Source organism: Rana temporaria, chromosome 8 (assembly GCF_905171775.1).
Source record: "Rana temporaria chromosome 8, aRanTem1.1, whole genome shotgun sequence".
Taxonomy (NCBI): domain Eukaryota; kingdom Metazoa; phylum Chordata; class Amphibia; order Anura; family Ranidae; genus Rana; species Rana temporaria.
In genome coordinates, this window is record NC_053496.1 from 13,706,888 (window position 1) to 13,722,309 (window position 15,422).

General features: G+C 46.3%; 1 protein-coding gene across 2 annotated transcripts in view; it reads left to right on the top strand.

Moving 5' to 3' along the window:
- The window catches only part of LOC120946688 (pancreatic lipase-related protein 2-like), a 30,227-nt gene extending 26,459 nt beyond the window's left edge, over nt 1-3,768 (top strand). For both annotated transcript variants that reach the window (XM_040361314.1, XM_040361315.1), the window contains exons 12-13: nt 864-1,031; nt 3,663-3,768. In XM_040361314.1, the coding sequence (XP_040217248.1) occupies nt 864-1,031; nt 3,663-3,735 (241 nt within the window). In that variant the 3' untranslated portion in view covers nt 3,736-3,768. The remainder of the gene's footprint in view (nt 1-863; nt 1,032-3,662) is intronic.
- Nucleotides 3,769-15,422: the final 11,654 nt, after the last annotated feature.

Sequence of the window (15,422 nt, forward strand, 5' to 3'; positions counted from 1 at the left end):
ACGGAAATTGCGAAACGGAGCATGCACAGTAGGTCCGGCGCGGGAGCGCGCCTAATTTAAATGGCACGCGCCCATTTGAATTGGCCCGCCTTGCGCCGGAGGCCGCCAGCGTAGTTTTCATCGTAAGTGCTTTGTTAATCAGGCACTTGCGATGAAAACTTGCGGCAGTGTAACGTATCTACGATACGTTACGCCGCCGTGATTCTACGTGAATCTGGCCCATTGAGACTATTTTGTTTGAATTAGTATTATTCATTATTATATTTTTTTTTATTTTTTTATTACATTTCTGAATTTTATTTAAAGGGGGTTGTAAAGGAAATTTATTTTTTATTTTTTTCATAATAAGCATCCTTTACCTGCAGACATTCCTCTTTTTTCACTTCCGCATTGTTCGTTTTTGCTCAGAAGTTGCTCTATTTCTTCTCTGTTCTGTTCACTTCCTGCTTGTCTGATTGTTACTGACCACCGTGATGGGAGGCATTACTGCGGTGGTCAGTGACGTGCTCGCCCCCTCCTGGGAACTACATCTGTGCGGCAGGACACTCTCTATGTGTTAGAGACTTCAAGGAGGTGTGAATTACTGGGCGTGCCGCAATGCATACTGGGAAATGTAGTTCTTGCATGAATGAGCGCCGCAAACCAGGAAGTGAATGAGAGAACAAACTAGAACGCCGGAGGTGATATAGATGAAGGAATTTAATAGGTATTTACTTTTTTTTTTTAACAGAATCATTACACTATTCTGTCTGTCTACCTTGCAGACATTAATTTTAGGCAAAATTTGTATTTTCCTTTACAACTCCTTAACTAGTCTTCCCTTAACCGAGTGATTGCCAATTAACATGTTACTTTGTTTTCAGTGGACTCCTTCGATCTGGTTCAACCTACTCCTCTCTTGTTGATGTGGAGGTAGATGTGAATCCCGCCCAGACGGTGGAATTTGTCTGGCATAAAAGTATCTTCTCCATCCTGCATCCCAAGCTGGGTGCCTCAGCTGTCACATTACAATACGGACCTAGTGGGGAGATGTATGTATTCAAATTGAATTCTTTGCAACCACTTTTAAACTAAAGTAGACTTGAGTGCAACCTGTTGAGATAATAAAAAATGTAAGTGCCACAATAATATCCAAATTCAGGTGTAGTTGGGTCTTAAAATAAGTCCTACGGGGTCTATTGTCTTTCTGGTTTTTGAGAATCTTGGGCCTCGTACACACCACTGAGAATCTCGTCAAAAAAGAAACGTTGTTTTCCTCAACGAGGTTCTTGTCGGGCTTGTCGAGAATCTTGTCAAGCTTTCTTTGCATACACACTGTCAAGACAAAATCTCGTCAGTTTCAAACGCGGTGACGTACGACGGCACTATAAAGGGGAAGTTCTATTCCACTGGTGCCACCCTTGGGGCTGCTTTTGCTAATCTCATGTTACTGCGTGTTAAGTAAAAGTTTGGTGAGAGACGATTAGCGCTTTTCAGTCTGTTACAGCGTGACGAATGTGCTATCTCCATTACGAATGCTTTTACCGAAGGCGTGCTCCCGTCTCATACTTTATTCTGAGCATGCGCGGGTTTCTAAGCATACACACCAACGTGTTTTGTCGTCATAAACCAGCCTGACGGGAAACACGATGAGGAAATTGAGACTCCCGACGAGAAAAAAGAGCATGTGTGTTTTTGTTTTTTTCGTCGCGATCATCGACATTTTTCTTGACGAAAAACATACACACGACCGGTTTCCTTGGCAAAAATGCTCTGCCAGCATTTTTCTTGATAGATTTTGCCGAGGAAAACGGTCGTGTGTACGAGGCCTTACTGATTTGTACCGATGTGTAATCTCCTTTACCCCAAAGAGGGCATTCTAAGAACTCTTAGGCCTCGTACACACGACCGAACATGTTTGCTGAAACTGGTCCGCGGACCAGTTTCCACGGACAAGTTCGGTCGTCTGTACGGCCGACCGGACCGGATTCCCGGCCGAGCGGACAGGTTTCCAGCGGACAAATGTTTCTTAGCATGCTAAGAAACATGTCCGCTGGAAGCCTGTCCGTCGGACATGTTCGGTCGTCTGTATGACTCACCGGACATGTCCGATCGGCCGAAAGCCCTTGCATGCGTCTAAGTGATTTGACGCATGCGTGGAAGCATTGACCTTCCAGGGTCGCGCACGTCGCCGCATCATCGTCGCGGCCACGTCACCGCGTATCCTGTCCGCAGGGAATTTGGTCTGATGGTGTGTACAGCCAGGGCCGCTGATAGGGGGGGACCACCAGTCCTCCTGTAGGGGGCCCGGGCACACAGGGGGGCCCAAACGCCAGAGGGAAGGAGGGGCAATTACAGGATGCCCTGTGCGGCTCTCGGCAGCAGCTGAAAACCCTCCCGCCGACTTTTAGCTGTTGCAGGGAGAGACACAGACACAACTGCCGGCTTCCTTGTCCTGTTAAAAAAATAATAATAATGATGATTAACCCTGTATTGTTTTAATCCCTTGTAAAAAAAAAAAAAATAGAAAATTGTATAAAAATAATTTGTAAAAATTGTAAAACAAAATAATGTATTTATTTAAAAAAATTATAAAAATGTTTTTGTTATTTTTTTAAATGGTTTTCAAAATTTTTAATTCACACAACTTCTCTGTTATCTGTGTGTCTGCTAAGAATGATTTTAGCATATTTATTGTGAAAATGTTTTTTTTATATATATATTTGAGGGGGGCCCTTCCAGGTAGGCTGTACTGGGCCCTGTGATTTCTAACAGCAGCCCTGTGTACAGCCATCAGACCAAATGATCCCAGCGGACATGTCCCGTCGTGTGTACGAGGCCTCAAATGTGTTGGATTCACATCTGTAAAACCTTTGGCTATTCTTTGTGGCATTCTTCATTTATTCCTCAACGGAAGGCATGGTAGGGCATTTTTTTTTTTTTTTTTTTTTTTTTTAAATCCTTTCCCTCATGCCAACTTGGCCTGTAAAGCCAATAAGAAAAGACAGGTGAAGCAAAAACCTAATTTTATTGCATAGGACTTGCAGATCCATGGATGTTAAATCAGCCAAGACTCTGGAAAAGTGTAGGGCATGACTCTCATGCCGCGTACACACGGTCGTTTTTCGGCATGGGAAAAAAACCTAAGTTTTTCCAACTTCCTCATTAAAAACGATGTTGCCCACACACCATCGTTTTTGAAAAATGATGAACAAAGCGCGATGACGTATGACAGCACTCTGAAGGGGAAGTTCTATTCGCCTTTGGGCTGCTTTTAGCTGATTCCTTGTTGGTAAAAGACGATTCGCGCTTTTCTGTCTGTTACAGCGCGATGAATGTGCTTACTCCATTATGAATGGTAGTTTTACCAGAAAGAGCGCTCCCGTCTCATAACTCGCTTCAGAAGCCAAAAAACGATGTGAAGCCCACACACGATCATTTTAAATGACGTTTTTAAAAACGCAGTTTTTTTTTCATGCCGAAAAACGACCGCGTGTACGCGGCATTAGATTCTTGGAAATGTCTTTTGGTAACTGTTCTAAAGTTTTCCTTTGGGAAACAAATTTTTATTTTAAAGCTTTAGCACCTATTCAAGTAACTATTGTCTATTAACTTGCAATTTTATTTTACTTTGATTCAACAACTGCAGAATACAATCCTGTTTATTGTATGTTCTTATCCAGGTACAAGTTCTGTGGAGGTGACCTGACTGGAGAAGATACAAAACAGACACTGGACGAATGTTATGTTTTATAGATTCAATTTTATATATTGCTAATAAATGGGGGGGGAAAAAGACTGGTGTGGTGTGTGGGTTTTTTTTTTTTTTTTTTCAGGTGATGAGTATTGAAAATATCTATCTCTTCCTGTTCTCTACTTGCCACCCATGTCACAACCCTATAATGGCTATAGTAAAACTAATGTAAGGTCTATGAAAACTGCCTCTATCAGGGTTCACTCGGATCCATCCTTCTATTAACCACTTCAGCCACGGACCATATTGCTGGTCAATGACTGGGCCACTTTTTGCGATTCGGCACTGCGTCGCTTTAACTGACAATTGCGCGGTCGTGCGACGTGGCTCCCAAACAAAATTGGCGTCCTTTTTTTTCCCCCACAGATAGAGCTTTCTTTTTGGTGGTATTTGATTACCTCTGCGGTTTTTATTTTTTGTATAATAAACAAAAATAGAGCGACAATTTTGAAAAACAAAATGAATATTTTTTTTACTTTTTGCTATAATAAATATCCCCAAAAAATCTAAAAAAAAAAAAATGTTTTTCTCAGTTTAGGCCGATACGTATTCTTTTACCTATTTTTGGTAAAAAAAAATCGCAATAGGTGTTTGGTTTGCGCAAAAGTTATAGTGTCTACCAAATAGGGGAGTCTTATTGAATATTTATTATTATTTTTTTTCTAGTAATAGCGGCGATCAGCGTGTTTTTTTTTTTTATGGTGACTGCAACATTATGGCGGACCCATCTGACGCTTTTGACGCTATTTTGGGACCATTGTAATTTTTACAGCGAACAGTGCTGTAAAAATGACACTGGCAGTGAAGGGGTTAAGTATGCCCAAATGTGTGTTGCTTACTGTGGGGGGGGGTGTGGCTTAGCATGTGACGTCACTGATCGTCGTCCCCTATGACAGGGAACAGACGATCAGTGTCAGCCACACTAGGAAGCATGGGGAAGGTTTGTTTACACTTACCTCTCCCCGTTCTTCCTCTCTGTGACCCAATGGTGGGACACCGGCGGCGATCGGGTCCGCTGCGCGACCCACGGCTGGGCTCTTAAAGGGGATGTACATGTACGCCCTTGGTGCCCAGCCGTGCCATTCTGCAGACGTATATCTGCGTGCGGCGGTCTTCAAGTGGTTAAAGTTTTTTTTTTTTTGTTTTGCTAGGAAATTACTTAGAACCCTGAAACTTGTGTGTGTGTGTGTGTGTGTGTGTGTGTGTATATATATGTATATGTATATGTATATGTATATATATATGTATATGTATATATATATATATATATATTTTTTTTTCCTAACGCCCTATAGAATAAAATGGCGGTTGTTGCAATACTTTGTTACACTGTATTTGCGCAGCGGTCTTACAAGCGCACTTTTTTTAGGAAAAAATACAGTTTTAAAAAAATAAATAAACAAGACAACAGTAAAGTTAGCCCAATTTTTTTATATTGTGAAATGATAATGTTATGCAGAGTAAATTGATACCCAACATGTCACGATTCAAAAATTACACCCGCTCGCGGAATGGTCACAAACTTTGACACTTAAAAATCTCCATAGGCGATGTTTTCAAAAATTCTACAGGTTGCATGTTTTAAGTTACAGAGAAGGATTAATACTAGAATTATTGCTCTCGCTCTAACGATTGTGGCGATACCTCACATGTGTGGTTTGAACACCGGTTTCATATGCGGGCGTGACTTACGTATGCATTCGCTTCTGCACGTGAGCACGGTGGGATGTGGTAAATGAATGACTTGTATAGCGCTACACATGCGAACTGAATCGCCTTTGGGCGCTTTTTTTCAGCCAGTGTCTGCTTGGCTGGTGCGGTCATTTTACCCCGTAGGATCTCGACACGCATGGTGCTTGAAAAAAATGTAATTCTTATTTTGATACTGTCCCTTTTAAAAAAAAATAATTTGGATCACTTTTATTGCTCTTACAAGGAATGTAAACCTCCCTTGTAATAGGAAAAAAAAGCATAACAGGTCCTCTTTAATGTGAGATCTGGGGTCAAAAAGACGTCAGATATCATACTTGCACTAAAATGCTATAAATATTGGGAGGAAGTGATGTTTGATGTCACTTCCGTCATCCAATGGTATGGAATCGGATAGGGGGGTCCATCATTCCCTCACTTAACTACATGCCTCAGAGGGGAAAGGACCCGATCATCTCTGCCGTTACCGACGGCTCTGGTAAGCGGCGGAGACGTCCGAAACGCGGTACGAGGGGGGTGGGCACCTCTCCCGCCTCTGATTAAAAGTGATCTTGCAGCGAATCCACTGCAGAGACCCCTTTTATCTTAAAGCGGACCGCCCGCCATTTTTAAAAATACTGGGGTTATGGCAGCAGATAACGGCATTCAACATCAAAGTAGTGACGTATAACGACGGCAGGCGGTCCGGAAGTGGTTGATTGAACAAGTTGAAGTTAGAAGCCGATTGGCTACCATGCACCAGGTTTTGCACTCTCCCATTTTTGTAAATCAACCTCTGTGACATATTAACTGCTTCCGGACCAGCCGCCGAAGTTACACTGCGACAGGCTGGCCCCCCCCTGGGCGAGTCGTCGTAGCTGTATGTCCACTCGATAAGGCACCTCCGGCGGGGCGTGAGCGCCCAAAGCGTGTCCCCGGACTTAATGCGAGTTCCGGGCGGTCGCGATGACCACCGGGCAGCTACGATTGCTCATTACAGAGCGAGAACGGGTGTGCGCGCGCACACACACACACACACACCCGCCGCAGTAGTATACGCCGTTTACGTAAGGCGTACGTCCCGCATAAAGTTATTCCACCACATAGACGGGCGCAAGCCATGCAAAGGTATGGACGACGGAGCAGCCGTCGTATTTTATGTCGTTTACGTAAGTCGTACGTGAATGGGGCTGGGCATAGGTTATGTTCTCGTTGTAGGCATTGAGCCGTCGTATCTTGGGGAGTATGTTCGACGTGATTCAGAGCATGCGCCATTCGTTCGGACCATCATTTGCATGGGGTCACGGTTCATTTAAATGAATCACGCCCACCGTCCACCTACTTTGAATTAGGCGGGCTTACGCCGAATGATTTACATTACGCTGGCGCAACGTAGGGAGCGAGTGCTTTGTGAATACTCAGCTTGCCTCTCTGGGATACGTCGGCGTATCGCATATGAGATGCGCTACGCCGGAACAAAGATGCGCCGATCTACCTGAATCTGGCCCATCAACTTTTGTGCAAACCAATCAATAAACGTATTTATATATATATATATATATATATATATATATATATATATATATATATATATATATATATATATATATATATTTTTAACCAAAAATATGTAGAAGAATACATATTGGCCTAAACTGAGATTTTTTTTTTATTAGATATTTATTATAGCAAAAAGTACACAATATTTGTGTTTTTTTTTTCAAAATTGTTGCGCTTCTTTTGTTTAGAGCACAAAAAATAAATACCGCAGAGGTGATCAAATGACACCAAAAAAAAAGCTCTATTTGTGGGGAAAAAAGGACGTTGATTTTGTTTGGGAGCCACGTCGCACGACCGCGCAATTGTCAGTTAAAGCGATACAGTGCCGAATCGCAAAAAATTGCCTGGTCATTGGCCAACCAATTCTTCCGTGGCTGAAGTGGTTAAAGGGGATAGCTCAGAAAGGATGGACCCTCAAACGGTCTTGTGTTTTCACCTAAATAAAACAAGGCACATCGGTCGGTGTGTACAGTATAGCTACTGGTGAAGATGCTGACTTATCTATTTGCAGTTAAAAAATAAAACAGACTGCTTAATAATTGATAGAATATATTTGTTTGTATATTGCAACAATCTGAACCCAGTACATTTCCTAATGTTTTCATTGCTGATAGCAACTCCTGAAAAGCACTTTTGTATTTCTTCCAAATCTATTGTAAATCTAATGCATAACTGCACTTGTTCCGTAGATTGGATTTTTAGAAATATTCTACTAGAATACATCTAAAGCCCATCTCTGTCCCTTTTGTCTGTCCTACCCAGCCCCACCACAATATATGTTAATATATATATTTTTATATATCGTGGGTGCGCGATATACGCCGATCCCCACTTCCCGCGCTGTGTTTGAATGCCGCCGCCGACATATACCGAGCACAGTACACTCGGGTACACTCGGCCGGGCTCGGCTCCCCTCGCGGTCACGCCCTGTGCCGCCTCCTAGCCTTTATGCGAGAGGAGCCGAGTGTGGCCGAGCGTGCCCGAGTGTACTGCGCTCGGTATATGTCGTCGGCGGCGTTCAAACACAGCGCGGGAAGCGGGGATCGACTCAAAAACAGCGTGGGAGAAGCGGGGAGGACACCACCGAACAGAAGATCAGTCATTTCCCCATGTCAGTCCACCCCCCCTACAGTTAGAACACACCCAGGGAACATACTTAACCCCTTCCCCGCCCCCTAGTGTTAACCCCTTCACGGCCAGTGGCATTTTTATAGTAATCCAATGCATTTTTATAGCACTGGTCGCCATTAAAAATGCCAATGGTCCCAAACATTTGTCAGAAGTGTCCGCCATAATGTCGCAGTACCGGAAAAAAATCGCTGATCGCCGCCATTACTAGTAAAAAAAAAATATTAATAAAAATGCCATAAAAATACCCCCCATTTTATAAACACTATAACTTTTGCGCAAACCAATTAATAAACGCTTATTGCGATTTTTTTTTTTTTTAACGAAAATCAGGTAAAAGAATACGTATCGGACTAAACTGAGGAAAAAATAGGTTTTTTATATATTTTTGGGGGAAGTTCGGGACACTTTGCCAGTATGTAGAACCGATCCCCCTGCAGAGCTGCCGAAGGAAGAAAGCTGGCAACGCTGCAAGGGGATCCACAGGTGTCAGAAGGCAGTTCAGCCGGCTCTCTCAGCTCGGGCCCAGTACAGGAGGGCTGGCTGTACTGCCCTATCCGCGGCCCTGGATACAGGATCATTTCACACTCCTGACAATATGGATGTGTTTTTAGACAGAATTTAGAATTTCCTGCCAAAGCGTTGTAACTCTCTCTGAAAAAATAACCTCCCTTCTTGTTTATGTTTATGGCTCTCCTCCTTAGCGTGGATGGGGTCGCATAGTTGCCAACAGTCCAGATTTTCTCAGGACAATCCCGATTTTGGAACACTCGTCCCGATAAATTTCCTGGGATTTTGCCTTTGTCACGGGAAAATCGGGAATGTTTTGGCCAAAAACGGCCGGCGGGCTACGGCCGCAAGGTGCCTTTCCTCGTGTGTTCAGTGGAGAGGGGAGGGGCGGCCAATCGGCTTCGCTTTTCAGTGTACACTTAAACCGATTGGCTGCACGAATCAGAGGCCCCTCCCCTATCCACTGAACACACGGCCCCGCTTGTGGAGTTTGCTCTGCTCTGCGGCTGCCGTATGCGGGATATCAGTGTTACAGCGTGAGCGATGTATGTACAAGGGGGTGTAGTAACCAGGGCTCAAGTCCTGTGGGAACGGAGTTCCTGCACTTTTTTCACAGCAGGAACGCAGTTCCCTTTGCAGGACCAGAGCAGCCGAGACGCCCGAGCCAATCCTTCACTAAGCGGCGATGCCCAGCTCGAGTCACTGTCAGGGGCAGGCGAACCTTAGTAATCCTTTATGTTACTGGCCGCTTCCTGTATATGGATTCATCGGGTAGTGTCAGACATTGCGGCATCGAGGAAGTGACGGAATACTACCCGATGAATCCATATACAGGAAGCGGCCAGTAACATAAAGGATTACTAAGGTACAGTGGATCGGAAAAAAAAAAACATGCGGTTTAGTAATTATGCATATGAGCGTATGATTTTTTTTTTTTTTTTTTGGTGGGGGAGTGGATCTTGGGTGGGAGTTCCCACACTTTTTTCCCCAGGACTTGACCCCTGGTAGTAACTATGTACAGGGGCGGGTATGTACAGGGGGGGGGGTAGCAACTATGTACAGGGGGGAGTAACTATGTACAGTGGGGGTAGGTACAGTGGGGTATGTACAGAGGGGGGGGGGGGTAACTATGTACAGGGGGGGGGGGGTATCATGACTGAAGTGATTTTGCAGAATCTAATTACACAACAAAACCATCAATAAAGCCTTCACTAATGTTTAATTAAAAGTAGCCTCGACTTTTCGCCATGTGGACTTTTTTCGGTGAAATTATTTTGAAATAGAAAAAACTATTTGGCTTTTTTGTAACGGTATCAGATCAGTATGTCGGTGCCAACTTGGCATTTAGTTGCTTTCTGGTGATGCTTTCGCAAGGGGACAAGTCAATGTCCTTGATCAGAGTACATGGGTGGAATAATCTTGGATGCCATTCAACCAGAAAAAGGCTCCTCACTAGACCTCAATAAACCCCTCTCCCCTCTTCTCTACAGCCAATATTAAACCAAGAAATATATCTCGCAATGCGCTTTATACAAAGTTTGACTTTAAAATGTTAAATGTGTTAAATGTCAACTGGCGCCTCTTTCTCTTCAATGAGACTAATACAGATCCTTCAACTTTGAGGCCTCGTACACACGACCGTTTTCCTCGACAGAATCCATCAAGAAACTTGGTGGCAGAGCTTTTTTGCCGAGGAAACCGGTCGTGTGTATGTTTATCATCGATAAAACTGTCGAGGAACTCGACGAGAAAAAAAAGAGAATAAGTTCTCTTTTTCCTCGACGGGAGTCTCAATTTCCTCGTCGTGTTACTCGTCGGGCTGGTTTCCGACGAGAAACACGATCGTGTGTATGCTAAGAAACCCGTGCATGCTCAGAATAAAGTATGAGACAGGAGCGCACCTTCGGTAAAAGTAGCGTTTGTAATGGAGATAGCACATTTGTCACGCTGTAACAGTCTGAAAAGTGCAAATCGTCTCTCACCAAACTTTTACTTAACACGCAGTAACATGAGATTAGCAAAAGCAGCCCCAAGGGTTGTGCAAGTGGAATCGAACTTCCCCTGCCGTTGTATGTGTTGTACGTCACCGCGTTTGAGAGCGAGGAGATTTGGTCTTGACCGTGTGTACGCAAAGCAAGCTTGTCAAGTTTCTCCACAAGCCTAACAAGGAACTCGTCGAGGAAAACGATGTTTCGTTTACGAGGCCTCACACTTTCTACGCTCTTTACCAAAATGCCAAAATATTTGGACGCTTGCTCACAACATTTGAACAGGGGTGCCAGGTACCCCTTCACCATGCCCTATTATTCTCCTATTACCTCTGATGCCGCGTACACACGACTGTTTTTCATGACGAGAAAAATGCCATTTTTTAAATTGGTCATTAAAAACGATCGTATGTAGGCTCCAGAGCATTTTTCTCGACGTGAAAAATGGGCATTCAAAATTTAGAACCCGCTCTATTTTTACTCGAATGTGTGTAGGCCTTAACGACGGGGGGAAAAAAAGCGCATTGCTCAAAAGCAAGTTAGGAGAAGGGAAATTTGCATAATCAGCCCAAACGGTGGCACCAATCGAATGGAACTTCCCCTTTATAGTGCCGTCGTACGTGTTGTACTTCACCGCGCTTTGCTCAAGCATTTTTTTTTTCACGATCGTGTGTATGCAAGGCAGGCTTGACAAGAATCATGTCGAGAAAAACGTGACATGACATGAAAAATGGTCGTGTGTACGCGGCTTATCTTTCTGATATAATTTTTTTTATAGATCAATTGGATCAAGATCCTAATATTAATTTTACACCACAGGCTAGATCTAAAATACTTACCTTATAGATTTGCTTGTCTATAAGTAATTAATACGAGAAATATGGATATAAGGTCTTCTCTTGATGGTATCGTACCCCTAGATTTCTATACCAATGTATCCGCTTTTCTCAGTTTCTGTTTAGTGAGACAACCCACAGACATACCTTTTACTCATCTTTTGGTCTTGTTCCCAGCAGTGTAGGCCCGTCCATACAGGTGCGCAGGGGGGCCGCGCTCCTAATCCACGCGCCCGGCCACTAATCTACATACAGGGAACTGGACGCATGGATTCCAATGTTTTTTTTTTTAGAAGCATGTGATTAAAACCTGAGGCTCTAATTGGCTTAAAAAAGGGTGCGCTCAGGGGGCAGAGAACTGCCCCCTGAGCCCACCCAGTTGTGTGACAATAACAAATATATAATTGCTATTGTCTTCCCGATTCTTCTCCCGTCCATTCAGGAAGCTGGTCCTGAGACCCTTTACTCGATTGACTGAGAGGAGAAACGATCCTGGCCACCGTAGAGTGGAGGAGACACATTGCAGAAGGTGCTGTGGTCCCGAGGAGGAGATGCATGGGAAGCCACAGGGGGGGAAGTGTCAAAAGACCAGATTGATTCTCTCCCATGAGCAATGTTGCTTCTTCCCCACATTATTTGAATGCATGACAACACATATTACATAGTAAGTCAAGTTCAACCAAAAAATAAAAACAATAAAGACCCGTATACATAAACCAACAACAACAGTTGATCCAGAGAGAGGCAAAACAGAGTCTATAAGAAGTACAGATGTTACTTGCCACCTACCCATGAAGCCAGACGAAATCCCGATAAAGCTGAAGTCGGTTGCTATGGGCGACTGCTGCGAGAATAAGACCTTTGCCCCACGTTGGGTGCCAAGTGTAGAAAGGTCCCAGGCCTCCTTCGGTCTAATGAGAACCTCCAGGGCCAGAGATAGTTGACATCCTTCTGTATATGGTGGGTTGCAAGCAGGGGCTAGAAATCACAGGGCCCCATAGCAAAATGTTGTATGGGGCCCCCCAGAGCCGCCCTAGTGTCAATGCAGCGTGACCTGTGCCCTATACAGCGTGACCGGTTCCCCATACAGCGTGACCTGTGCCCAATGCAGCGTGACCTGTGCCCAATGCAGCATGACCTGTGCCCCATACAGCGTGACCTGTGCCCCATACAGCGTGACCTGTGCCCCATACAGCGTGACCTGTGCCCCATACAGCGTGACCTGTGCCCCATACAGCGTGACCTGTGCGTCATACAGCGTGACCTGTGCGTCATACAGCGTTGCCCGTGCCCAATACAGCCTGGTCTGCCTGTGCCCAATACAGACTGGCCCCCCATCACAGATCCCCCCAGCAGACCCCACTCCATCACAGATCCACCCCATTACAGACCCCACTCCACCACAGATCCATCCCCATTACAGACCCCACTCCACCACAGATCCATCCCCATTACAGACCCCACTCCACCACAGATTCCCCCCATCACAGATCCGCCCCCATTACAGACCCCACTTCACCACAGATCCCCCCTATCAGACCCCACTCCATCACAGACCCATCCCCATTACAGACCCCACTCGACCACAGACCCATCCCCATTACAGACCCCACTCCACCACAGATTCCCCCCCCCCATTACTGATCCGCCCCCATTACAGACCCCACTTCACCACAGATCCCCCTATCAGACCCCACTCCATCACAGATCCATCCCCATTACAGACCCCACTTCACCACAGATCCCCCCTATCAGACCCCACTCCATCACAGATCCATCCCCATTACAGACCCCACTCCACCACAGATTCCCCCCATCAGACCCCACTCCATCACAGACCCACCCCCATTACAGACCCCACTCCACCACAGATTCCCCCCCCATCACAGATCCGCCCCCATTACAGACCCCACTCCACCACAGATTCCCCCCCCCATTACTGATCCGCCCCCATTACAGACCCCACTTCACCACAGATCCCCCCTATCAGACCCCACTCCATCACAGATCCATCCCCATTACAGACCCCACTTCACCACAGATCCCCCCTATCAGACCCCACTCCATCACAGATCCATCCCCATTACAGACCCCACTCCACCACAGATTCCCCCCATCAGACCCCACTCCATCACAGACCCACCCCCATTACAGACCCCCACTCCACCACAGATCCCCCCCCCATCAGACACTACTCCATCACAGATCCACCCCCATTACAGACCCCACTCGACCACAGATCCCCCCCCATAAGACCCCACTCCATCAAATATCCACCCCATTACTGACCCCGCTTTACCACAGATCCCTCCCATCAGACCCCCCTTCACCACAGATCTTCCCCATTAGACCCCCCTTCACCACAGATCTTCCCCATCAGACCCCCCTTCACCACAGATCTTCCCCATCAGACCCCCCTTCACCACAGATCTTCCCCATTAGACCCCCTTCACCACAGATCTTCCCCATTAGACCCCCTTCACCACAGATCTTCCCCATTAGACCCCACTCCACCACAGATCTTCCCCATCAGACCCCCCTTCACCACAGATCTTCCCCATCAGACCCCCCTTCACCACAGATCTTCCCCATTAGACCCCCCTTCACCACAGATCTTCCCCATCAGACCCCCCTTCACCACAGATCTTCCCCATCAGACCCCACTCCACCACAGATCTCCCCATCAGACCCCACTCCACCACAGATCTCCCCATCAGACCCCACTCCACCACAGATTCTCCTTCTACCACAGATCTCCCCCCCATCAGACCCCACTCCATTACAGATCCCCCTATCAGACCCCACTCCACCACAGATCCCACTCCATCTCAGACATCCCCCCCCCATTACAGACTCCCTCCATCACAGTCCTTTGCGGAGTCAGCCTGTCCCTTTCATTAACGCAGCATTCCCCCCTTCCCCCCTTCCTCCCCCTCTCCACACTTTCCTACCTTTCTCACAGCCAGGAAGCACGCATGGCAGGTCCAGACAAAGGGCGTGACTTTTCAAGTTAAAGGCGGGTGATTGGTTGCTGGGACTGCCCCATTGTCTCTAGCAACCAATCACCTGCTTTGTAACTTGAAAAGTCACAAACTTTGCCCAGACCTGCAGCGCTGACAGGCAGGCTTGTGTGAAGCTGTGAATAAGGTGTGGGGAGGGGGAGGAAGGGGGGAGTGATGCGATTATGTAAACAGGAGACCGGCCGACGGCGTGACGTCACACGCAGGGGAATGAACCAACTCTCCTCCAAGGGGAGGGGGGCGCGAGGAAACGCACAGGACACTGAGGACATAGGAAAGGAAGCCAGGAGCACATTCGGCAGCCAGTGAGTCGGCGCCGGCGACCTGCATGCCGGCGATGCTCTTATTCTTACCGGGCCCCCCTGATCCTCACTCGTCCGCGTGGGTCGCTATGGCGGTAGTTCCGCCACTGGTTGCAAGGAATAGTGGGAGCAGTACGAGGTATATTGATTGGGTGCCAGACACTTCTTGAATGCAAAAGAGATTTTATTTATCTTAACAGAACTCTGGGAGATAGGGTTAGGACCAGGACACCCTTAGGTAGATGCAGTGCTAATTGTCAGACTCCGACACTTCAACAGGAGGACAGCCTTACAGGAAAAGGCATCAAGCAAGATGCCACATCTGCATGTGTGGCAATGTTGTCTCCTATGGCAACAGTCTTTAACAGTTTCTAACACAAGTTGTAACAGTTCCTTCTCTACAATCTACAACTACAATCACGTCTTGTAGTTCTTCAACCCACTGAGTTCCCAGTCTCTCTCACTAGGCTAGGTGATTCACTGCCACTGAATCCTGTGAGCGCCTCCAATCGTCACTGTAGTATCTTCCTCAAGCGTCACCCACCGCTTCTCTGCTGGTACTCAAGATACTTTTCAAGCTTCACCCCACTGGCCTGCTCGGTCCCTGGCTTGACACACAAGGCTGCTCTGCAAACGTCACCTTCGCTGGCTGGGTC